This window comes from Mesocricetus auratus, unplaced genomic scaffold (assembly GCF_017639785.1).
Source record: "Mesocricetus auratus isolate SY011 unplaced genomic scaffold, BCM_Maur_2.0 Super-Scaffold_100009, whole genome shotgun sequence".
NCBI classification, from domain to species: domain Eukaryota; kingdom Metazoa; phylum Chordata; class Mammalia; order Rodentia; family Cricetidae; genus Mesocricetus; species Mesocricetus auratus.
This window is the reverse complement of record NW_024429193.1, coordinates 66,560,112-66,583,839: the sequence shown is the minus strand read 5'-3', so window position 1 is coordinate 66,583,839 and position 23,728 is coordinate 66,560,112. Positions and strand designations below refer to the sequence as shown.

The following is a 23,728-nucleotide window of genomic DNA, read 5'->3' as shown; positions in this document are numbered from 1 at the left end:
CTGAATCCCCGTGTTCAGTCACCTGGCTCAGGAAGTGCTTATTGGTAGTCTTGAAGTTCTTCAGCCAGGTAGAAGCCTCCAGGGGCTGGTCAAAGCGCTGTTTGTTGTAGGTAGATTGCAGAAGTTCCCGGCAGTTTTTCACCCAAAGATGAGCTAAAAATGCACATGAAAACACATTAGAAACAGACTGTTGTAACTTGAAATATTGTATGCTTTTCTTTCATTTTGTATTATGGATGTTCTGAATGCAGAGATCAGAGTCCCGGGCATCAGGGTTAAAAATGCCAGGAGCTGCTGTGTGGGTGCTCTTAACTGTTGAGTCATCTCTCCAGCACCATGAATTTTAGTATGTTAAAAATAAACGAACATATTTTCTTGTGTGCAGTGGTACTGGGGAATGATCATTTATGTTCATGATTTTAGACTGAACATTGCATTATAATTAGTACATAAGACATGGAGTAGACTGTCAATTTTGCTCACCGCTAATTTTTATTTATTTATTTATTTATTTTAATTTTTTTTCCAGACAAGGTTTTCTTTGTGTAGTGCTAGCAGGCAGTCTTATAACTCACTCTGTAGATCAGAATGGACTTGAACTCACACAGATATGCCTATCTCTGCTGGGATTAAAGGCGTGTACCACCACCCAGTTTACTGCCAGTTTTTAAAGGCAAATTAGAAAATGTGGACATACACAACTCTGAACAAAAGAAGACATATGCAAAATGTGAGGATGCAAACCCACACTGAAGTGCCAAGGAGCTCCGATGGAGACTCTGGATACTCAAACACCCACTGACAGGAAAAGAAGCCTGCAGTTGCCCCTTTCAAATCTGAGGCAGGAGGGGGTTTGCTTAGCTCAAGAATTCAGAGTCAGTGGGCACTATAGCATGGTCATGAAATAAGCATGGTCTAAGTCACAGTGCTGCCCGACACAGGAGACAGACAGGAAGGTCTTACCATCTGGGATATGCAGAACCAGCCAGTCATGTTTTGCACAGAAATGAACTGCATGGCAAAGACTGAGAGTTTTTCCTGTTCCCTTCTCCCCATCTAAAGTGGGTGTTAAAGAAAACATCATCATAAGCAACATGCTTCTGTCAACAGCACTTTACAGGCAGGTGTGGTGGTGCAAGTCTTTCATCACAGAACTCGGCAGAGAGAGCCAGGCGGATTGGTGTGACGGCGAGGCCAGCCACTGCTACAGAGCGAGACGACCTGTCTCAACAACCAAAACCCAAACAACCAGCATTCCCTTTTCTCAAACGAGGGGGAATGCTGGGCTGATTAGGACCCAGCACGTGGGAAAGGATACAGAGAAGATAGCGTACAGCTGGGTGAGAAAACTTGGTATTTTTCAGGTAGCCCAGAAGCTCCAGGGCTGGTTTCCTAACCATCAGACAGGCTTCACCGAAAGTCTTCACCTAAGCAAACAGGAGGGGAAAGAAGAAGGTGGGCATGGGATTTCTAGCCATGCTAACCACAAGCACACTAAGGCTGACACAGCAAATCAGAGCTTCAAACTAATCCCTATTCAGGTATGAGAGGCTGGGTTGGTGCCGAATTTAAAAATTGATCCATTTCTGCTAAAATCTGAGGTACATTGTTTCATATCAAGTAACATAAATAGATAGCTTTTGATCCTTCTTTTTAAAAAAGATGTTTAATTTATGTACTTTATGTATATGAATGCTCTATTTGCATGAATGACAGAAGAGGGCACCAGATCTCATTACAGATGGTTGTGAGCCACCATATTGTTTCTGGGGATTAAATTCAGGACCTCTGCAAGAGCAGCAGCCAGTCTTTACCTCTGAGCCATCTCTCCAGCCCAGTGCTGCTTCTTTACATGTATTTAATGTAGTGATGATGGGGATGAAATCCAGAGCTTTGTGCAACCAGGCAAACGAATGTAAGTACTCTACTGCTAAACTAGACCCCTAAGTCTAGTGCTGTTGCTTTTATAAAGACCTCTTCCTCCCCTAACAAACCTAATGATGGAGTAGGACCTGATAAGTGCAAATGAAACGAAGATAAATGGAGCACAATGTCTTATTGGGCAACACAACAGACAAAAATAAACAACAGTGGGAGGGGGCTTTTGTGTAAATGGGTCAGGAAAAGAACGGCGTGAATGTTGCGGCTTGGGTATGGATTGTCTCCCCAAACTCCTGTGTCTGAAGACAGCTCCCACTCAGCTTTCAGAGGTGGGACTGTGGGGATCGCTAGCTCTCCAGGGCTTTGACTTTCATCAAGTGGCCAGCGACAGAATAATAATGTGACGCATTATTGGAAGGTGGGGCCTAATAGGGGAGCAGGAGCACTGAGGGCAAGTCTAAGAGGGTTTTCTCTCTGTGGCCTCACCGAGGGGGGCAATTTGTCTGCCATGAAGCCACACGTCACTATAGCCCAGAGCAATGGTGCCCAACTAACCATGCACTAAAAACTTTGAAATTACAATAGTAAAAATCGCTTTTCTCGGGGATTTTTTTTGTCACAGAGATTCGAAGATGATTAACACTAAGCCACTCAAGTTGGTTAAACATAGCCTCTCAAAACCTGGAAGCTAAGGACTGAACTTTGAACATAGTGTAACAGTTTAAGAGCTACTTTAAAGAATTTCTTTGGTTGGGTCCTATTTTTAATCCTAATAAAAATGTTGATGACAATGCTGGTATGGGTTAGAATTTGTTTCTTTTCCTTCCTTCCTTCCTTTTCTTTCTTTTTTTTTTTTTTTTTTTTTTTTTGAGACAGGGTTTCTCTGTAGCTCTGGAGGCTGTCCTGGAACTCTTTCTATAGACCAGGCTGGCCTAGAACTCACAGAGATCCGCCTGTCTCTGCCTCCTGAGTGCTGGGATTAAAGGTGTGCAACACCACCGCCCGGCATGTTTATTTTCTAATATTAACCCTCATCAGTCAGTCAGTGCACTTGCTGCTAAGCCTGATGTTGAGCAGATTCATAAACTGTCAAGGTTGGAGAGAGCTGTCTCCCACAGCTGATCTCTGATACTCACACACGTGGTGTGGTAAGTACCGCACTGACTATAAGAATAAAATAAATGCATTTAAAAAATGTATCATTTTGCCAAGTGGGTGGTGGTGCACACTTTTAGTCCCAGCACTCGGGAGGCAGAAACAGGTGGATCTCTGTGAGTTTGAGACCAGCTCCAGGACAGGTTCCAAAGCTACACAAAGAAACCCTGTCTCGAAAAACAAAAAACAAACAAAAAAGTATAATTTCTAAGTATAATTCTGAAGGTGAAGGTGTGGTGATTTATGTCTATAATCTCAGCACCAAGGAGACTGAGGCAGGAGGATCGCTACAAATTGGAGCCGAGGCAAGATAACTAGGCAGGACCATGTTTCAAATGAGGACAACTTCCCCTCAAAAAAACCAACTAGCAAAACAAACAAACAAACAAACAAAAACAAAACCCAAACACTCCCAAAACAACCTCCCCCAAACAAAAGTAAGAACAACACCGTAATGAAAAGAAGGGGCTGAGACAGTGCTTGTACAGTGCATGGAAACCAGAGTTTAAGCCCCAACGCCCATAAAAACTATCTGGGCATAGTAGTATACTTGTAGCCCAGCTGTAGGGCAGCGGGGAGGTGGCACCTGGAGCTGCCACCAGCTAGTAGCCTAATAGGAGCCCCAGGTCCCAGTCAGAACTTGTCTCAGAGAAGAAGGGTGGGGTGGGCAGAGAGACGGTAGTAGTTAGGAATACTGGCTGCTCTTCAGAGGGCCCAGACTTGGTTCTCAGTTCCAAAATGGCTGCTTACAACTATCTGTAACTCTAGTCAGGGGATCCTAGCTTCTCTGGCACTGCATGCGTGTGGTACATAGACACACATGCAGGTAAAACACACACACAATTAAAAAAAAAACAGACAAGAAAGCCAATAAATACAACATGGATATGTCCCAAGGAAGGGCACTTCAGTCTGACCTCTGGCTTCTACACACATGTACATGTGTGTAACTGTACATACCACACACATACATTTTTTTCTTTCATTCTCTTTTTTAATATAACACAAGACCTCATGTAGACCACAGTGACCTTGAAGATCTTCTTGCTTCTCCCAGGGTACTAGGTTGACAGGTATGTGCCACCACAGGTGAGGTTTTGGAGTCATACTTCACACTGTAGCCAGACTGGACTATTACTCACCACGCAGTCCAAATTGACCCCAATCTTGAAGCATCCTTCTACTGCCGACTGTCAAGTCTAGGCTTACTGTTATGTGCCAACCTTAAATCCTACCTTAAATCCACTTAAAATAATTATCACAACGCACCTACCTGCATCCTGAATCGAGGAGGTAGGCCATGAGGGAACACTGTCTTCAGATCCTGGATGGGGATGCTGTAGTACTTGCCTTCATGTTGCTCCCCGTGCTTAGCCTAGAAACAGAAACACAAACAGGGACAAGAGGTTATGAAGTAATACACACCTTGAAAAGAATATGCTACCCTGCCTATTATTCCAGCGCTTGAAGGCTGAAGCAGAGTTATTTTGAATTCCAGGCCAGCCTAGGCTACAGAGACCCTACCTCAAAACAAACAAACAAACAAAAAAAAAACCACACAAAAACCAAACAAATCAAAAAAATGAAATCAGCTAACCACCAGCACACAGAGCAGATACTTCCTGCTAGGCCACAGCTGGGCAAACAACATCTCAGAGCAGGGAAAGTATTTCTTTTTGACACATAGTCTTGCTATGTAGCCCAGCTGGCCTGGAACATTTGTCTATCTTCCCGCTGTAGTTTCCTGACTGCTGAGATTACATGTGTGTGCCACCAGGCCTGTCTTTTCATTTAAAACCCTGGTTGTTGAGATCGCAAGAGGGTTCAGTAGGGAAGCATACTCAATGCCAAGCTTGACAACCTGAGTTGAAAACATAGGACTCACATGATCAATTCTTGAAAGTTCTTTGATTACATAAAAAAATCCAACCCATAACAAATAGGTCTAATAAAGTGTTGGCATCAACAAATCTAGTTGGTAGCCTGACTAATAAGTGCTAGCTGTTCAGTAATAAACTGTGGATGGGAACAGACATAATTTTTGCCACCTGGATTCTTTTATGCTGTGAAGAGATGCTTCAGTCATGTGACAAGATCATCTGCATGATGCTGTTTCCATAGAAACCCTAAAGGACTTGAAAAATAGCACTGAAAGACACTTTAGTGACTTCATTAATTTATTGTTTCACTTTGCATTCATGAGAGTAGGTGAATGCTAACTACAAATTTTAAACATACCCTGTTGAAATTATGTTTTGGTAGAGAAACATCGTTTTAAATTTCCACCCAGCCGCAGGGTGGTATTGGCGGTGGCGAACGCCTTTAATCCCAGCACTCGGGAGGCAGAGGTAGTCGGATCTCTGTGAGTTGGAGACCAGCCTGGTTTATAAGAGCTGGTTCCAGGACAGCCTCCAAAGCCACAGAGAAACCCTGTCTCGAAAAACCAAAAAAAATTTTTAACACAGCCATATTCTGATGGGAAGAATCAGATTAGGACAAGTCCCCTGCCCTCCCCCCCAAAAGCTGATGGCTTCCTTCACATTAAAGAAAGCACAGCCTACACAAATGATTTCATTATAAGACATGGCACCAACACTGGGCATGGAGGAGAAGGATCAGTAATCAGCCTGTCAGGGTTTAAACCAGGACAAGGAATACTACTACAGCAGAGAGACACCAGGAAAAGAAAAATGTGTCACTCGGCTGGCTAATGGAAAAACAGTGCTGGGATTTATGGCAAGTACTACCTGCATGACAAATCCTGGGTCTTCAGCACACTAGTCAAGGGCTTATCTCTCCCTAAGCCTGAGTACACTGTGTTTAAGGAAAGTATTACTAGAACAAACCACATACCTCTTTGATTCCAGCAGGTCTGAAGAACTGTGAAGAGCCCTGTGTACCTATACGTCTAAAGTATATACCAACTGGTCACTTAAGACCAAGAGATGAATAACTAGTACCAAATTATTTCAGAAGGAATTCTTTTTTGCTTTGAGACAGGTTCTCTCTAAATAGCTCTAGCTGTCCTGGAACTCACTCTGTAGACCAGTCTGTTTCTGCTGTGATTAAAGGCGTGCACCACCATGCCCAGCCTAATTCAGTCAAATTTTAATTCACCAAGATTCTTGACACTGGGTGAATTCATTATTAAGATCACATTAGAAGAAATTTGGACTAACTGTACTTTTTTTGTTTGTTTGTTCTGAGACAGGGTTTCTCTGTGTAGTTCTGGCTGTCCTGGAGCTCTCTGTGACCACTTGGCCTTGAACTCACACAGATCCACTTGCCTCTGCTTTCTGAGTGCTGAAAGTAAAGGCGTGCGCCAACACAACACCATCCGGCCTAACTGTATTTACGTTTCCACAGCACCACAGGGCAAAGGGAAGACCTGTGTTTGAGGACTACCCCAGGCGGCTCATCAATCTGCGCATATGGAAACTAGTGTCCTGGTTTGGAAAAGGAATATATGGCAGCACCAGTTATAACTCTAACCCCACACACACAACTTACCGGGTCACTGTCACTGGTGCGGGAAATAACTCTCGGATGCTCAGCTGGAACCGGATTGCTCTGAGCTGCTTGGGCACTCCCGTGCAAAAAACATCTTGGGTCCAACTACAAAAGGAAACCTTTTTAGTGTTCTGGAATAATCAGGTTTTTTAATGCTTGCTGTAACACTGAAGATTCAAGTGATCTCTCTCTCTCTCTCTCTTTTTTTTTTTTTTTTTTTTTTTTTGGTTTTTCGAGACAGGGTTTCTCTGTATTGTTTTGGAGGCTGTCCTGGAACTTGCTCTGTAGACCAGGCTGGCCTCTAACTCACAGAGATCCATCTGCCTCTGCTTCCCGAGTGCTGGGATTAAAGGTGTGCACCACCAACGCCCGGCTTTCAAGTGATGTCTCTAAATATGACACTAAAATATATTTTAATTCTATATGAAATGGATCCTAATAATTCACTAAACCCAGCCACATTATTTGTCCTCTGAGTCTGTTTCCGCACACATTGCTATGCTAGCACTCCGCCTACAAGGAAACAAGTCTGTCCTGTTGTTCAGAGGTACAATGTAACCACTGATAAGCTAAAGTCACTTTTTTTTTTTTTTGAGATGGTGGTCTCACTGTAAAGGTCACACTGGCCTCTAGCTTATCATACTCTTGTCTCAGCTTCTCAAGTACTGAGATTAGTAGCCGAGCCATCTCTCCCAGCTACACTTTTATTTTTTTCATCTTGGGTCTTGCTTAGTTGCCTCGGCTGGCCTTGAATTCTGGGCTCAGCAATTCTCCGATCTCAGCATTCTGCACCACTGGGAACACAGGGCAGGTGCACACGTGCCCAGCTCAGGAAACTGGTTTAATCCACTGCCACTGTGAGCATGCTTCCCACTACTGTGCCTTTCTGCAGCACAGGAGCTGCAGCCTCCCTCCATCAAAAGGGTGGATGCAATGTGCTCAGTGCAGATGGTCATAAGCTATCCCTCTAAAATGGTTCTTTCTTTTTCACAGGATGTGTCTGCCTCTGCCTTCTGAATGCTGGGATTAAATTATACCCTCTGTAATTAATCCTCCCGTTTCCTTTCTTTCTGACAGGGGTCTGACTATGTCTGGCCTTTAATATAAAGATCTGGTTGCCCCTGCCTCACCAGTGCTGAGGTTAAAGGTGTGTGCCACGCCTGGCCTGGAATGATAACCTTGCAAGCTATGACATGAAAAAGAAGACTCTTTCATTAGAGACATGTAATTGAGGGAGTATGTAAAGTGTCCAGCTAAGTGAAAAACTAGTGAACTGCACTCAGAAACCTATGGAATGGAAGTGGGAGATTCAGATGGGATTTTAGGAGATAAATACAAGAAAATACTAAGGAAAAATTTCAAAGTAGCAGGGCATAGGGATGAATGTCTATAATACCAGCATTCAGTAAGATCAGTAGTCCAAATCCAGCTTGGGCTGTAGGAGATGCTTCCTAAAGAAAAAAGAAAGAAAAAAAAGAAAAGCCAGGTGGTGGTAGTGCCTGGTTTTAATCACAGCACTTGACAGGCAGAGACAGGTGGATCTCAGTGAGTTTGAGGCAGCCTGGTCTACAAATAGAGTTCCAGGACAGCCAGGACTGTTATACAAAGAAACCCACCCACACACACACACACACACACAATAGGTTCTCCCAACTGAGCTTAATGACAGTAAGCCTCACATCGACGTGAAATGACTCCAGTTATGAGATTAGGATATGAGTTCTAGAGGAACAGAAGAGGGAATTTGAGTGCAGTGTGGGAGCTAGCTGGCAAGTCAACAGAAACTTCCAGAGTGACGTGACGATGAGGCCTGAGAGCTGAAGCGCTGGAGAACGACTGTCTTGATTTCCATATGTACACACGTCCCTTCACACGTCATACAGTGACAATATAACTGTTTGTAAAAAGTAGAAAACTGCCAGGTGCTGGTGGCGCAGTCCTTTAATACCAGCACTCTGGAAGCAGAGCAGGTGGATCAATGTGAGTTCCAGGACAGCCAGGACATAAGAGAAACCCTATCTTGAAAAACACAAAACCAAACAACAGCAGACTAGGGAGCTGGGGATATGGCTCAGTGGTTGAGAGCATTGGCTTATTCCCAGCACCCACATGGCAGCTCACAACCATCTGTAACTCCAGTTCCAGGTGACCTACAACCTCTTCTGACCTCCACAGGCACCAGGAATGCACATAGCACACAGATTCGCATGCAGACAAACACGCAGACAGAAATAAAATAGCTAAAAATATTCTAGTGCCACAGGGTGGTGCCATTTCTACAGTACTCTGACTTTTCAGTTAGCGTTTTTTTCCTTCAGTAAATAAAAAGCTTAACAAAATGGATTCCTTATGTCTTAAAGTGTTATAAAAGTCCCCCTTCTAGGAAAGCAACCCTTACGTACAATTCTGTCTGCTTAGTTCCAGAATGAACATCATGCAGTTCACCAACTACCAGTGATCCAAACTAGGTCATCCTGAGCCAAACTAAAAACATACACATTAAAACCTTTTTTAAATTTTTATGCACATGGGTGTTTTGCCTGCATACATGTCTGCGCACTACCTGTGTCCAATGTGCCTTCAGAGGCCAGAGTGAAGAATTGGAGTCACAAATGGCTGTGAGCCACCAAGTCAGTGCTAGTGATCAAATAAGCATCTTCAGCCAGTGCTCTTAACCACTGAGCCAACTCTCCAACTACACCCCCCCTCCCCTTTTTTAGAACAGGGTCTCACTATGTAACTCTGGCTGACCTGGAAGGCACCATGTAAACCATACTGACGTTGAGTTCAGAAATTTGCTCTCTCTGCCCCCTGCCTGCTGAGATGAAACGCATGTACCACCACACCTGGCCTGTATTTTTCTTTTCTTTCATGTGTATCAGCATTTTGCCTGTTTGCATGTGTTGTGTGTGTGTGTGTGTGTGTGCGCGCGCGCGCGCGCGCGCGCGCCTGCGCACCAGATGCTAAAGGAGGCCAGAAGAGGGCACTGGATCCTCTGGAGCTGAGGCTGCAGATGGTTAGAAAACAAATTCCGGTCTTACAAGAGTAGCAAGAACTCTTAACTACCAAGCCAACGTTCTTGCCCCAAATTTGCTTTTATTTCTTTTGTAACTTTTTGTTTTGTTTTGACTCTCTAAAACGGACAGAGGCTTTTTATAAATCCCAGGGTAGGAGCTGGTAAAAGAAAAACAGAAAAACAACAAACACCTCCTCCAAACCCAAAACAGTACCAGGGGCTTTTCTAAGAAGTCTTGCAAACACATGCTTGCTGCAAGTGACCCTTTCTTCAGTTCTCATTCTCAAGATCTAATTCTGTGAGGATTTCTGGTTCTCAGTGATCCTCATAGGTGCTGTCAAAGCACCAGACTGTCATGTAGTCATTTATTCATGACTACTGAACTGTGTGCTTCTGGAGAACATGCCATTGCACACTGGATATTTGTTTACACTGTAAAGTGTGTCTCTGCCTAAGTCACCTTCTGATTGGTTTAATAAAGAGCTAAATGGCCATTAGTAGCTAAGCAGGAGAGAATAGGCAGGACTTGGGGCAAAGAGACACAGGGAGGAGGAATCTAGGCACCTGATTTCACCATTAGAGCAAGCTTGCTACAGTTGGGTTATAGGCTTGAAGTTCACCAACTAGAATCTATATAATGCTTTACAACTACATGGCCTATTTTCTTAATACTTTGCCAAAAAATTCACACATTCTGCAACTTTAAAACAAAGATATTGCCGGGCGTTGGTGGCGCACGCCTTTAATCCCAGCATTCGGGAGGCAGAGGCAGGCGGATCTGTGAGTTCGAGACCAGCCTGGTCTACAAGAGCTAGTTCCAGGACAGCCTCCAAAGCTGCAGAGAAACCCTGTCTCGAAAAAACACAAACAAACAAACAAAAAACAAAGATATTATATTGTCATGAAGATCAAAAGAAATAAAGCATGTTGGGGGAGGGGGTGCATACCTGTAGTCCCAGCATTTGGGAGGCAAAGGCAAATGGATTCCTGTGAGTTCCAGGACAGTTGAGGCTACACAGTGAGATCCTATTTAAAATATCAAATATAAACAAACAAAAACCCACAAAAAATACTTGGTAAATAGTTAAAAAGAATAAAACAAACCTGTAAAATAGCACCTTTCCCCCTTGAGGCAGGGTTTCTCTATGCAGCTCTGGCCAACCTTGATTCTTCTGTCTTAATTAAGCTCCTAAGCACACTTTCTTCTTCTTCTTTTTTTTTTTAAAACAATTTATTTATTTTGTATACAGTGTTCTGTCTGCATGTGTCCCTGCAGGCCAGGAGAGGGCACCAGATCTCATTACAGATGGTTGTGAGCCACCATACGCTTGTTGGGAATTGAACTCAGGACTCTGGAAGATCAGGTAGTGTTCTTAACCAGTGAGTCATCTCTCTAGCCCCTCCCAAGCACTTCTATAGGCCTGTGCCACCATGTCCAATTTAGGATGGTCTTACTTTTGTATGTGTTTGCCTCAGTGTATGTGCTTGTGTGTGCGGTGGGGTTGGGGGGTGGGTGGGAGTGGAGGCCAGAAAAAAAAATGCTAGATTCCCCTCAGACTTTGAGTTCCAAGTGTTTGTGGAAGACCCAACTTGTTCCACAGATGCAGGGTATTCAGAAGACTCTGGTCCCTAACTCATGAGTCATCTCTCTGTCCCTTATCTTTTTTGGAGGGTAGGATGAGGAAGGTGGGCAGGGTCTCACGTATTCCGGACTAGACTCAAATGTGCTACATAGCTGAACATGACCTTGAGTTTCTGATCCTCCTGCCTCTCCCGAAGTCTGGATTGCTGATTCTCCTGTGCTGCCACATTCAGTGTATGTGGTGCTAGAACCCGAACCCAGCACTTCCTAAGAGTGTCAAGTGCTTTACTGAGCTATATCCCCAGCCCAAATGTAGGTCTTATCTTGTCCTTCCTTCTTGTTTGTCATGTATGTACTTGTTCATGTGTGTGCATGCATGGTGGTGAGGTCATTGACTTCAGGCGTCTTCCTTGATTGTTCTCTACCTTATTATGTACCTACCTACCTGCCTGCCTATTTTTGAGGTAGGGTCTCTCAACGAATCTGGAACTTACCTATTTGGCTAGGCCAGCCAGCCAGTTCACTTCAGGGCTCTACCAGTTCCGGGTTATATTATATACACATCCCAGCTTTTGCCTGAGTGCTGCACTCATGACCTCACACTTGCCTGGCATCACCACTTTACCAAGTTATCTGCCCACCCTCCTGAGATAGCCTCTCTAATACATGATCTTATTCTATTATAAAAAGTGCCATGTCTAAAAGCCAACCTGCTTTTCTTTTAAATAGTTCAGATTAAAAAAAATTTTTTTTTGAGGCAGGGTTTGTCTGTGGCTTTGGAGGCTGTCCTGGAACTCGCTCTGTAGACCAGCCCGGCCTCGAACTCACAGAGATCCGCCTGCCTCTGCCTCCCAAGTGCTGGGATTAAAGGCGTGCACCACCAACGCCCAGCCAGATTTAAATTTTTAAAAATGCTAATTATCTTATCGCATGTTATCTCAAGCACACTATTTTTGTTGTTTAGGTGTTGTACTTGGCCATCCAGGCTGGCCTCAAACTCCCAATCTTCTTGCCTTAGCTCTCCATTACTGGATTACAGGCATGCCTACCTTCAAGTCCGCCATGGCACAGAGAATTTTACCTGAAAGTGAAGCATGTGAACAGTCTGTTGGAACCTACCTTCTGGATCCTGGAGGAAAGCCTTGTTACTCCAGTCAGCATTGTCTTTGCTGTCTTTATGAAAAAAAGACAAAGAGAAAAAAAAAAAAAAAGGTAGTAAGCCATTATTGAAAAAAAAAGTGTTTGCTATATAAAAATCTGACACTATCTATATATATGAAAACCATCTATGAATCAACAAACTAGGCAAAAGACAAGAAAAAGCATTTCACTCAGAAAACATTATGGCTAGTAAGTTTAACTTCACTACAAGTCATGAGAATGAAATTAAAACCTTAATAATGAGATGCCAATAATAAATATCATCTTAAGGAAAATGAAAAAGTCCCACACCAGTTGTTAAATCCAAATATATGGGAAAAATCAATTTTTACAGAGTTGAAGATTCGAGTACCCAGCTAGGCTATTCCTCCATATTTACTTATGAATATACAATGGAAAGAAAATAAGAATGTTTACAGTAGAGGAGGAGTCTGAATTATTTGAAAACTGAAAAAAAGCAAAAAAACTAAAATGTCCTCTGATACAAGAATAAAAAGTCAGAGAACAGTCATAGAAATAGCAAGAAAGGAACTATAATATATGGATCAACTACAAAAATAAATACTGGTCAGGCATAGTGATGTACACCTTTAATTCCAGTACCAGAGAAGTGGAAACAGTTTATCTCTCTGAGTTCAAGGCCAGTCTGGTCTACAAAGTGTAGGTTCCAAGCCAACCAGGGTTACATAGAGAGAACCTGTTCCAAACACACACACACACACACACACACACACACACACACACACACACACACTAATACCGAGTGAAAAATAATTATATCTAGCATTAAATTAAACTAAATGTCAAAAGCATGCACTAGGTAGAGGCAGGAAGATCAAAATGTCAAGGTCAGATTCAAGCTACATAGTTTAAGGCCAGACTGGGATAGATAACACCCTGCCTGAAAACAAAACAAAACACACAAGCAATCCCTCAAGTTGTACTCACTACTTGCAGGACACATACTCAGGAAAACTGAACTGGAAAGGTGAACGGATGCTAAGAATAACACTCTGGATAACGGTGACACTAAGGGAGAAAAGAAAGGGAACTGAGATGGGGAAGACACACTGGAGATTGGTAATCACTAACTCCTAATACTAGATCATGGATATGTGAGTATAATATCATTATACTATTAACTTTTTTTTTTTTGAGACAGGGTCCTACTATATAGCCTTAGCTGACATGGAACTCACTATGTAGACCATACTGATTTTGAACTTGTATAGATCCTCCAAACTCTGTCTCCTGAGTTTTGGGATTCCCGCTGAGAGCAATTGCACCCACAGGGTCTTCCTCTTCAGGGTTTATTCGGGTTTACATTTCCATCTAGAGACATACGACCCACGGGGGTGGGGGGTGGGGGTGTATTGAGGTGGGGAGACAGGACAACAGACAGGCACAGTGGCTGAGACAGGAAGCCTGGTCACACTGCACCTACACTCAGGGCCCATCCTTCAACGATCCACTTCCCAAATCGATGGGCCACACCCTTCCCAAACAGCACCACCAACTGAGGACCAGGTATTCAGACAAGTGAGCTTGTATGGGACATGGACATTCAGACCACACAATATTATTAGACACCATGAGTTCTGTTTTCAATTTTTATATCATGTGCTAAATGTATCCTTTTGGATGTTGAAATATTTAATTAGAAAACTGTATTCTTTTGGTGGCAAAAAGAAATTTATAATATACTATTTCCTCAAGATGCCATCAGAGCAGGTTATAGTGGCTCATGCTTGTAATTTTAGCTCTTGGAATGATGAAGCTGAAGGACTCCTTAGACTTGGGCAAGCCTGGACTAAACAGTGATTTTTAGAAGGGCTTGAACTACAAAATAAGAGTGTACCCACTCAACCCCAACAAACAAACAAAAAAAGTCCTGATACCCAGTGTTAGTTTGAAACCATGAGGATACCAAATACACACTATCTTTTCAGTATACATATTCCCACCACAAAGTTCAATGAATAAATGAAGGCATTTTATTAAATGCCTTATTTACATAAATAAAACTACAATAAATAAGCTACATAAATGTAGTTCCTTCCCCCCATCCCGTCTCTTTCCAGATGGGGTGTTACTATGTAGTTTAGGCTGATGTTTAATACGTGGTTCTCCTGCCTCTGAGCACTGGCATTCAGGTTGGTCTCTTTCAAAATATCTTAGCTTACCTTCATCTTTTTATTTAGAGGAAACACTTTATACTATCTCTTTGAAATATCTTAATTTCCAGCATTATTACTCTCTCTTTTTAAATTAAAAAATATAAATTATTTTTTTCTGGATACAGGGTCTCTCTAGGTAGATCTGGTTGTCATCAAACACACAGAGATTCACCTGCCTGCCTCTGCCTCCCAGTGCTGGAATTAAAAGTGTGCACCATCATGCATGCTTTGGATCGTTAATAAATTAAAGGCTACCTGACACTTTGTAGTGCTGCCACAGTTCATCTGATACCATAAATGGCTCCTAGTTAGTAGCATAGTAGTGTGAAGATGCCAGAAAGAGATGGTTCACATCCAGGTAGGATGGAGTGGTACAACACACAATTTGATCAAGTTCATCAGAACAGCATTCAAATTTGCAGACTGTTCATTTCTACAATTTTGCACCATGGTTGACTGTGAATTTATTTTAAAAATTATCTTCTTTTTTGTCTATGAATGCTTTGCCTGCATGTATGCCATATTGTATCTGACGCTAACAGATCAGAAGAGATCACTGGATCTCTTGAAATTGGAATTATAGATGGTTGTGAACAACATTGGAGCGCTGGAAACTGAGTCAGGTCCTCTGTAAGAGCAACAAGTGCTCTCACCTGCAGAGTCATCCTCTGCTGTACAATAAGTTCAAGGCCACCCTACACTACTCGATACCCTGTCTCAGAACAAATCCAAACCAACTTTAGATACTAAACTACATTTTGCTTTGGCTTTTTATCTTAGTAGTGTTAGAGTGTGGGAACACCAGACCTTGAGCAGAGACCCACTTCCCCTTCTGCCTGGGAGTAGGCAGCTGTAAGACAATGTTTAGTAAAAACATGTTTACTAAAAACGATACAATAAGTTCCTGGCCACTTCCCCTTCTGCCTGGGAGTAGGCAGCTGTAAGGCAATGTTTAGTAAAAACATGTTTACTAAAAATGATACAATAAGTTCCTGGGAAAGGCCTTCCCACAGAAACCGCCCTGACCTCGACCTTGTCCAAAGACTAACCGCACCTTCAAAAACCCACACACATCCACCTCTGGGGTCAGAGCAGAACCAGCCAGGGTAGAGGAGAGAGCAGAAGCTTCTCTGGTGGGAGCTTTTCTTAGGAAGTTTTTCTTGAACCTTTTTGGAGCCTGTTTAAAGTTCTCTTTATATCGTTGAACGAGTCTCTGTGTTGTCAATCCCCGACACCCTCCGCACGTTCTCGGACACAGGCCACGCAGCAGACGTGACAATTGGAGGTCCCACCGAGATCGTGAAAGCGAGGTAAGTGGACGGGGTTAAGAAACTATGGGGAATAGTTCCGGGAAGCTAGAATCATTACAGTATCAACTAAAAAAGTTACTTAAAGAACATGGGACTGCAGTCAAGTCTAAAACCCTAGAAGGCTTTCTAAAATCGATCGAACGAGCCAGTCCATGGTTCATTACTGGGGAAGCTTAAATATTCCAGATTGGGAGGAGGTTCGCCGTGATCTTCATAGACTTTTACGAAAAGAGGGATCTGAGTCCTTGCCCCCTACGACATTCTCCTTATGGAGATTAGTGAGGGGAGCACTTTTGACAGATAAGGTTCGTCACCACCAGGTAGTTCAGGACACAAAAGAGGCTTTTTTAGAGTTACAAGAGACTGAGACTCAAGCCTCCTTGAGTTCAGGGGCAGAGAGTGATGATAAAGAGACTGTGATTGAAACTAGAGGCTCCATTGTTAGTGAGGATGAGGAGGAGTCTCTTAGTAACAACAAAAAAACGGGTAGACATCTCCGGGCGCGACCCAAAAAAAAGGACTCCGGTCAGAATCGGTTATATCCTTCTCTATCAGACCTAGAAAATGGAAGTAGCTCAGACTCAGACTCGTCACAGTCTGAAAAGGAACGGTTACTTGCTGAGATCGCGGCCCTTAAAAAAGAACTAAAAAAGATTCTAATTAAGGAAAGACAGGACAGGGAGAGAAACCCTTCCCCATACTCTGAAAAAAGGGACTCCTCCTATGAGATAACCCAGTCCTTCTCAGACCTGGAGGGAAGACCCAGAGGAGGGGTCCAATGCTGCCCAGTGGTGGCCCCAGTAATGGAAGTTACAGATCCAAACAATTCTGGACAGGTCATTAGGCGTCATAACCCTTTAAATTTTAAGGATATAAAACAACTTAAAGAGGCAACTTTAAATTATGGAGCACAGGCTCCCTTTACACTTTCCTTAATGGAATCTTTTGCGTCTCTTAATTTGACACCTGGCGATTGGCAGCAGCTTTGCAGAGCAGCTCTGTCGGGGGGAGATTATTTGATTTGGAGAGGTGAGTTTCAGGAAAGATGCAGCCAGACAGCTCAAAGAAATGCACAGGCCGGACAGCCCCAGAGAAATGTGGAGATGCTTACCGGAAGTGGTCAATATGCCACCATTCAGCAACAAATGCAATATGACATCGCAGTCTATGCCCAAGTGGCAGCAGCAGCCCAAGGGGCTTGGAAAGCATTGCCTTCCAAGGAAGGAGGGGATCATCTGTCCAAAGTCCTTCAAGGACCTTCCGAACCTTTTCAAGACTTCGTAGACCGTCTCAGTCAGGTAGCAGAAAGAATATTTGGGGGCATTGGGCCTGCGATGCCAGTCATCAAGCAGATGGCATTTGAAAATGCAAATAAATATTGTAAGGAAGCCCTTCGCCCCTATCGTAATAAAAGTCTAAATGACTATATCCGGATTTGTAGGGACATTGATGGGAACTTCATCCAGGGCCAAGTGTTAGCTGCTGCCATTCGGCCCCAAGTGGGGAAAGAAAGACCTACTCTGGGAGGGAGAAAAACATGTTTCAGCTGTGGTAGAGAGGGACACTTCTGTAGAGAGCGCCCTCAAAATAGTACTACGGGTCTCAAGAGACCTGGTTTATGCCCCCGTTGTCGAAGGGGATATCATTGGGCCAATAACTGCTACTCTAAAACTGACAGGGAGGGAAATTTCCTTTCTGCTAATAATAATCAGGAAAACGGGAGGAGGGCCCCGCCCCAGGGCCCCAAAACCAATGTGTACGGGGCAATGACCCCTGCTCTGGGCAGTGGCAGGACTCATTTTCTCCCCCAGAGCAACCCCTTCATATCTCAGACCTCCTTAGAGCCACCTCGGGGAGTGCAGGATTGGACCTCGCTCCCTCCGCCCGGGCAATCCTAACACCAGAAATGGGGATCCAGGCCCTCCCTACTGGGGTGCATGGGCCATTGCCCCCAGGCACGGTCGGACTACTCTTGGGACGGTCCAGTACTATTCTTCGAGGCCAGGCTGGACTGACAGCCTCAAACAATACAGAGAAACCCTGACTCAAAAAAAATTTTTTTTGGTAACAGTAAAGAGGTACTGGTATTAAGTAAAGAAAAAAAAAAAGGACAAAGGTACATGGAATAAAAAATTTTGTTTACATTTAAATTCTACTTTGTGAGTCATCTCTAAAAACTTTTGGCCAAAAGCCTGGCCTCTCCACCTTGCATCTACAGAGTTACAAGGAGTAGGTACGGCTGTACCCCATGACTGTAGCTCAAATGGAGAAATGATAAAGAACATACAGGACTTTTTAACCCTTTTAGTTCAAGGATTGGCTGGAGTTGTTCTTTTACATAGATTTCAATTAAGGGAGCTTCATTGCAACAGACTAATCATTACCTAGGGAAAAAGGGTGACAGAAAGATACATGTATGTTCTAAATGTATGGTGTGGCCACACCGGTATGTATGAAATGTGATTGCGAATGTGTGAGTGTGAACTGCTTATATGATTAAAAGGATACTTAAATCCCTTCAAAAATAGTTAAGAAGCTACCTAGATTGCGTTAAATATAGCCAAAAGGAACATCCAGCCAGTCTGTTAATGTTTTAACAGAAAAGTTTAAGATACAAATGAGGCCTTGTCAGCTAGTGAGAGTTCTACAGGTTAGATTGGGAAAGACTGCTCACAGACTTCAAATAATTTTCAAAAGTTATTTAGACACAGTATAGTTTACAATCTTTGAGTGATTTTCAAAAGTTTTTGGGAAATATTTAATGGATATGTCCTGTTTAATGGGCATCTACAAATAATCTAAGTAGTAATCCCAATTTACCTAGATAGTTAACCAAGGAGGGTAGACAAATCCTTCTACTGTTATGGTCCAGCTTCAACAGTTCAAAAAAAAACTTTTTTTTTTTAAAATAAAAAAGGGGGAATAATGCCCCCAGTCCCCACATGACTCATCAAATAATACACTCCTCATTTAAAAATTTTATAATGTAAATGCCAGTGAGCTTCAGACAGATTCTGGCATGACGGAACCTGAGCTATCATTGCTCAGGTCAAATGGAGACATCCATACACTAGACAGTGGAGAAGACCCTAATTTGGGGTCGAGGGCATGTTTGTGTTTTCTTGTAGGAAAAGAATAAAAGCTTCGGCATGGAGCAGAGAAAAACTGGACCTGAGACCATGGGAGCCTACCTAAGCCAGTTTGAGTGAGATCTCCTAAATCAGTGTTCCTGACCCTTGATGTCATCAAATCTAGAGCCCAAGAAAGAAAGAAAACAAGTCAGTTCCAGATTTCCAGTTTCTCAACAGACCTGCTGCATCAACCTTCCGGACCCATGAGTTTTCATCATGAAGCTAACAGAGAAAAAAGGACCCATTTAAAGCATTTGGACATTGGTATGGACTATGATGAGTGGCAAAAGCCTCTTTTCAGTATTTGAACAGGACATGGTCACTTGATGGTTCCTGTTTCTGGAATCACGACTAGGCCAGTGTATTTTTCTGGAGAAATGCAACTTGTCCTAATGCGACAACTATTGTTCATATTTTTCGTAATGCTACATGTGTAACATCAATGATTGTACCTAATGTATCTGTGCAAGTGCACTTTCTAAATGCTTTCCTGAGCAGATCTTAAAACGATTGGAAACTTTATCAAATTGTAAATGTAAATCACATGCGGGTTACCCTTGTAACAGACGAAGGCTGGTAGAATGTTATGGCCCAGATCTGGTGATGGGTATGGTAATGGAGAGGCGCTATGTCAATGGGGGTCCTGGAAATGGTGGCAGTGGCGGTAGGCATTCTGGCTTTATGCCGAGCTCAAACGTGCCTTGTTCCAGAGACAAGAGATCCGTAACCAAGTATTGCTTAGCTTAGCCCATGGCAATCCCGATAGCCATGAAGGTTGGTTACAGATGATTTAAGGTTGGGGTATCTCCGATGACGGGCAACCTGTGGGGAAGACCCCTCCCACCTAAAACAGGGGTTCAAGGTCCCCCAAAGACGGGAAAGGGAGGGTGACCCTACTTGACCTAAGCCAGGAGTGCCTCATTTGAAAATAAAAAGGGGTGAATTGTGGGAACACCAGACCTTGAGCAGAGACCCACTTCCCCTTCTGCCTGGGAGTAGGCAGCTGTAAGACAATGTTTAGTTAAAACATGTTTACTAAAAACGATACAATAAGTTCCTGGCCACTTCCCCTTCTGCCTGGGAGTAGGCAGCTGTAAGGCAATGTTTAGTAAAAACATGTTTACTAAAAATGATACAATAAGTTCCTGGGAAAGGCCTTCCCACAGAAACCGCCCTGACCTCGACCTTGTCCAAAGACTAACCGCACCTTCAAAAACCCACACACATCCACCTCTGGGGTCAGAGCAGAACCAGCCAGGGTAGAGGAGAGAGCAGAAGCTTCTCTGGTGGGAGCTTTTCTTAGGAAGTTTTTCTTGAACCTTTTTGGAGCCTGTTTAAAGTTCTCTTTATATCGTTGAACGAGTCTCTGTGTTGTCAATCCCCGACACCCTCCGCACGTTCTCGGACACAGGCCACGCAGCAGACGTGACATTAGAGATCACCTCAGACCCTCGTACATGTCAGATAAATGCTCTACTACTTAAAGATACCCCAGCTTGATTGCTTGATTTACTTATGTATTTATAGGCAGGTTCTCATATTGGGTCTAGCCTGGTCTTTAACTCTCAGAAATCCTCCTGCCTCAGCCTCCCAAGTACTGGGATTTTAAGTCTGAGCCACTACACCTGGCTATGGAAGAATATTATTCTGTGTTAATATTATGCTGTGTTACTCTGCCTGTCTAAAACACCTGATGGTCTTAATAAAGAGCTGAACGGCCAATAGCGAGGCAGGAGCAAGGGTAGGTGGGGTTGGCAGGCAGAGAGAATAAATAGGAGGAGAAATGGGGGAGGAGCAAAGGGAGAAAACCAGGGGAGGAGGACATCAGGGGCCAGCCACCCAGCCATACCCCAGCAAGCCATGGATTAAGAAGGAAAGTGAGAAAGATAAAAGACCAGAGGGAAAAGGTAGACAGGATAATATAAAGATGAGAAAGGCTGGCAAGACACAGGCCAAGCTAAGGCCAGGCATTCATAACTAAGAATAAGCCTCCATGAGTGATTTGCTTGGGAGCTGGGTGGCAGTCCCCTCAAAAAGGCTAAAGAGCAGCCGGGCGTTAGTGGTGCATGCCTTTAATCCCAGCACTCGGGAGGCAGAGGCAGGGGCAGGCGATCTCTGTGATTTTGAGGCCAGCCTGGTCTACAGAGCAAGTTCCAGAACAGCCCCCAAAACAATACAAGAAACCTTGTCTCGAAAAACCAATTAATGTCTTAAAAAAAAAGAAAAAGGGAAGGAATTAAATAATTGAAAAATAATAACAGATTTTTAAAGTTTCTATAGAATTTATTTCTAGTTTGCAGGGTCTGAGTCTAAAATCTTGGTATTTCAAAAAATAAAAAAATAAGAAAAAAATCTTGGGCCGGGCGTTGGTGGCGCACGCCTTTAATCCCAGCACGCGGGAGGCAGAGGCAGGCGGATCTCTGTGAGTTCGAGGCCAGCCTGGTCTACAAGAGCTAGTTCCAGGACAGCCTCCAAAGCCACAGAGAAACCCTGTCTCGAAAAACAAAAACAAAAACAAACAAAAAAAAAAAAAAAAAAAAAAAAAAGAAAAGAAGAAATCTTGGTACTTCTTACCAAAGGCATTGTTCATCTTTGCAGTATCAATTTTTTTTTCAGGAATTAAAACCTTATTTTAAAAGCTAGAATCAGGGATGGAGATGGCTCAGGGGTTAAGGCACTGGCTGCTCTTCCAGGGGACTCAGGTTTTAACTCCAGTTTCAGGGGATCTGAGCCCTCTTCGGGCCTTTGCAGGTACTGCTCACAGTGCATAGACATGCAGGCAAGAAACACACACTGACCACTTCTACTCTGATGAGCAAGTATGAGGTCGCTCAAAAACATGGCTATAGTGCAGCAGTTCAAACTCCCAGCTGTCTTCAGCTTGAGGACTAATGCCAGGACCAGAAGAATAAGGAAATATTGGAAATCTGGACACACACACACACACACACACACACACACACACACGAACATACATACATATATGCAGGCAAAACACCCAAACACACAAAACAAAACAATAAATAAAAAATTTTACTATGAAGGCAGTGTGGTATAGTGGTATAGGGAAAACTTAGGTTTTTAAGAGATAGGCAACTAGAGCCTAAAGATCAAGTTATGGCTTTCTCTGAGCTTCAAGCTTCCTCCTTGAAAAACGAAGATATCATTATCTCAAAGTGCTGTTGTAAGGATTAAACAGGAACACATGCTCTTCCAGTATGGTATTCTATCTGTGCTTTTCAATCTTGCACTCTCTTTCACTCCTTCCCTTCATCCTTTGCTGCTGTTCCGGGACAGTCTCATGTAACCCAGGCTGGCTAAGACCTTGCTGTACAGCTATGGATGACCTTTACCTTCTGACCCCCCTGCCTCCACCTCCCAAGTGTTGAGATTACAACCTTTTGGCTAGTTCTAGTATTTAAATATCTGACATTGATTTTAACATTTCTATTTACTTTGAAACAGACGACCAAAACTTAGAAAGAAGTCAAGACAGCCGGCATGCATGGACACACAGGCCCAAACAAAGTTGCACACATGAAGCCATTACGGAAGGATGAGTGAGTGTAAACCTATGTGGCTCCATTAATCAGCTGGAGCTTGATTAACAAAAGTAATTACACAGCAAGATAATTAAGGCTAACATGAAGACAAATCCTGACCCATACAGGTAATAGGGGAGCGTTAGGTCATCTGAAAACCAGGTGTGGGGCTCATGCCTGAAATCCAGGGAGTGTGAGACAGATGGCCATCAGAGTCCAGGCAAGCCTGGGCTAAAGAGACTGTCTCAAAAGGCACTCAAAAGACACACTATTGCCCACGCCCCCAAAAAGACCGTTTGACCTTTCGTTGAATGGTCTTGGAGACAAATGGAATACAGTAATATTTAAAACGTTGCCAAATCACAAAGAATTCCCAGATCAGAAGGGAAACTCAAGCAGATCATCACTCTAAAAAATTGCTTTGCTTTTTATGGGAAACTGAAAATAGGTAGACCAAACGTTGGGTTCTAACATTCCATAGTTCTGAATTCAGCAATCAAAGGTGAATGCAGTTTTGAGAAACAAATATTAGCAGCCAAGGAATGCCACAGGTCTTGTTGAACCAACAGTTTGAATGAACAGAATAAACTACCAATTACACCTACAAGTCTTATCAACATCAAGAGCGCGGTAAATGATAACAGCATTCTGCATTTTCCCCGTGCCTTGGAGCGGATTCTACTTTACATACAACATCTCACTATTTCATACTTCAACCCTGGAGGCATATTTTGGGGTTAGTTAATTTTTACACCCAGTGTCCCATAAGAAACTTAAAAGAATAACTCGAAGGTCACAAAAGATCAAGTCCAGAAACAAATTCGGAGTGCATGGTTTCTTTAGCCTCTACACATCGTTTCTCAACCAGGGGGCGCGACCGTTTTGGGAGTCGAACGACGACCCTTTCTCAAGGGCCGCCTATGAGATAGTAAGCATATCACGTATTTACATTTCTATTCCTAACAGCAGCAAAATTACAGTTATGAGGTAGCAACGAAAAGAATTTTATGGTTGGGTCACCACAACAGGAGAACTGTATTAAGGAGTCGCAGCATTGGGAAGGTTGAGAACCACTGCTCTCACATCAGGTTGCCGGTTGAACACCGAGCATGCACAATCTTTGAGGAGTGCGCAAGCAGCACACAGACACCGTGCAGGATAGGGACCCGCTCGAACTCAACTAAGCTAAACTGCGTTAACACAAAACAGACCGCCTGCGCCAGTTCTTCCTCCGGCCCCAGGTCCGCAGCCCTGGGTCTGGAC

General features: G+C 43.3%; 1 protein-coding gene across 6 annotated transcripts in view; it reads right to left on the bottom strand.

Annotated features, from left to right (window-relative positions):
* The window catches only part of Dap3 (death associated protein 3), a 30,656-nt gene that overhangs the window by 5,595 nt on the left and 1,333 nt on the right, over positions 1-23,728 (bottom strand). For 2 of the 6 annotated variants that reach the window (XM_040752426.1, XM_040752427.1), the window contains exons 2-8: positions 13,272-13,334; positions 12,264-12,317; positions 6,547-6,651; positions 4,310-4,411; positions 1,319-1,427; positions 964-1,056; positions 23-153 (exon numbers count right to left, since the gene is read on the bottom strand). In XM_040752426.1, the coding sequence (XP_040608360.1) occupies positions 23-153; positions 964-1,056; positions 1,319-1,427; positions 4,310-4,411; positions 6,547-6,651; positions 12,264-12,305 (582 nt within the window). In that variant the 5' untranslated portion in view covers positions 12,306-12,317; positions 13,272-13,334. Of the gene's footprint in view, positions 1-22; positions 154-963; positions 1,057-1,318; positions 1,428-4,309; positions 4,412-6,546; positions 6,652-7,942; positions 7,998-12,263; positions 12,318-13,253; positions 13,335-23,728 lie in introns of those variants that run through there. The other 4 variants (XM_040752424.1, XM_040752430.1, XM_040752429.1 and 1 more) reach the window with 3 other exon arrangements.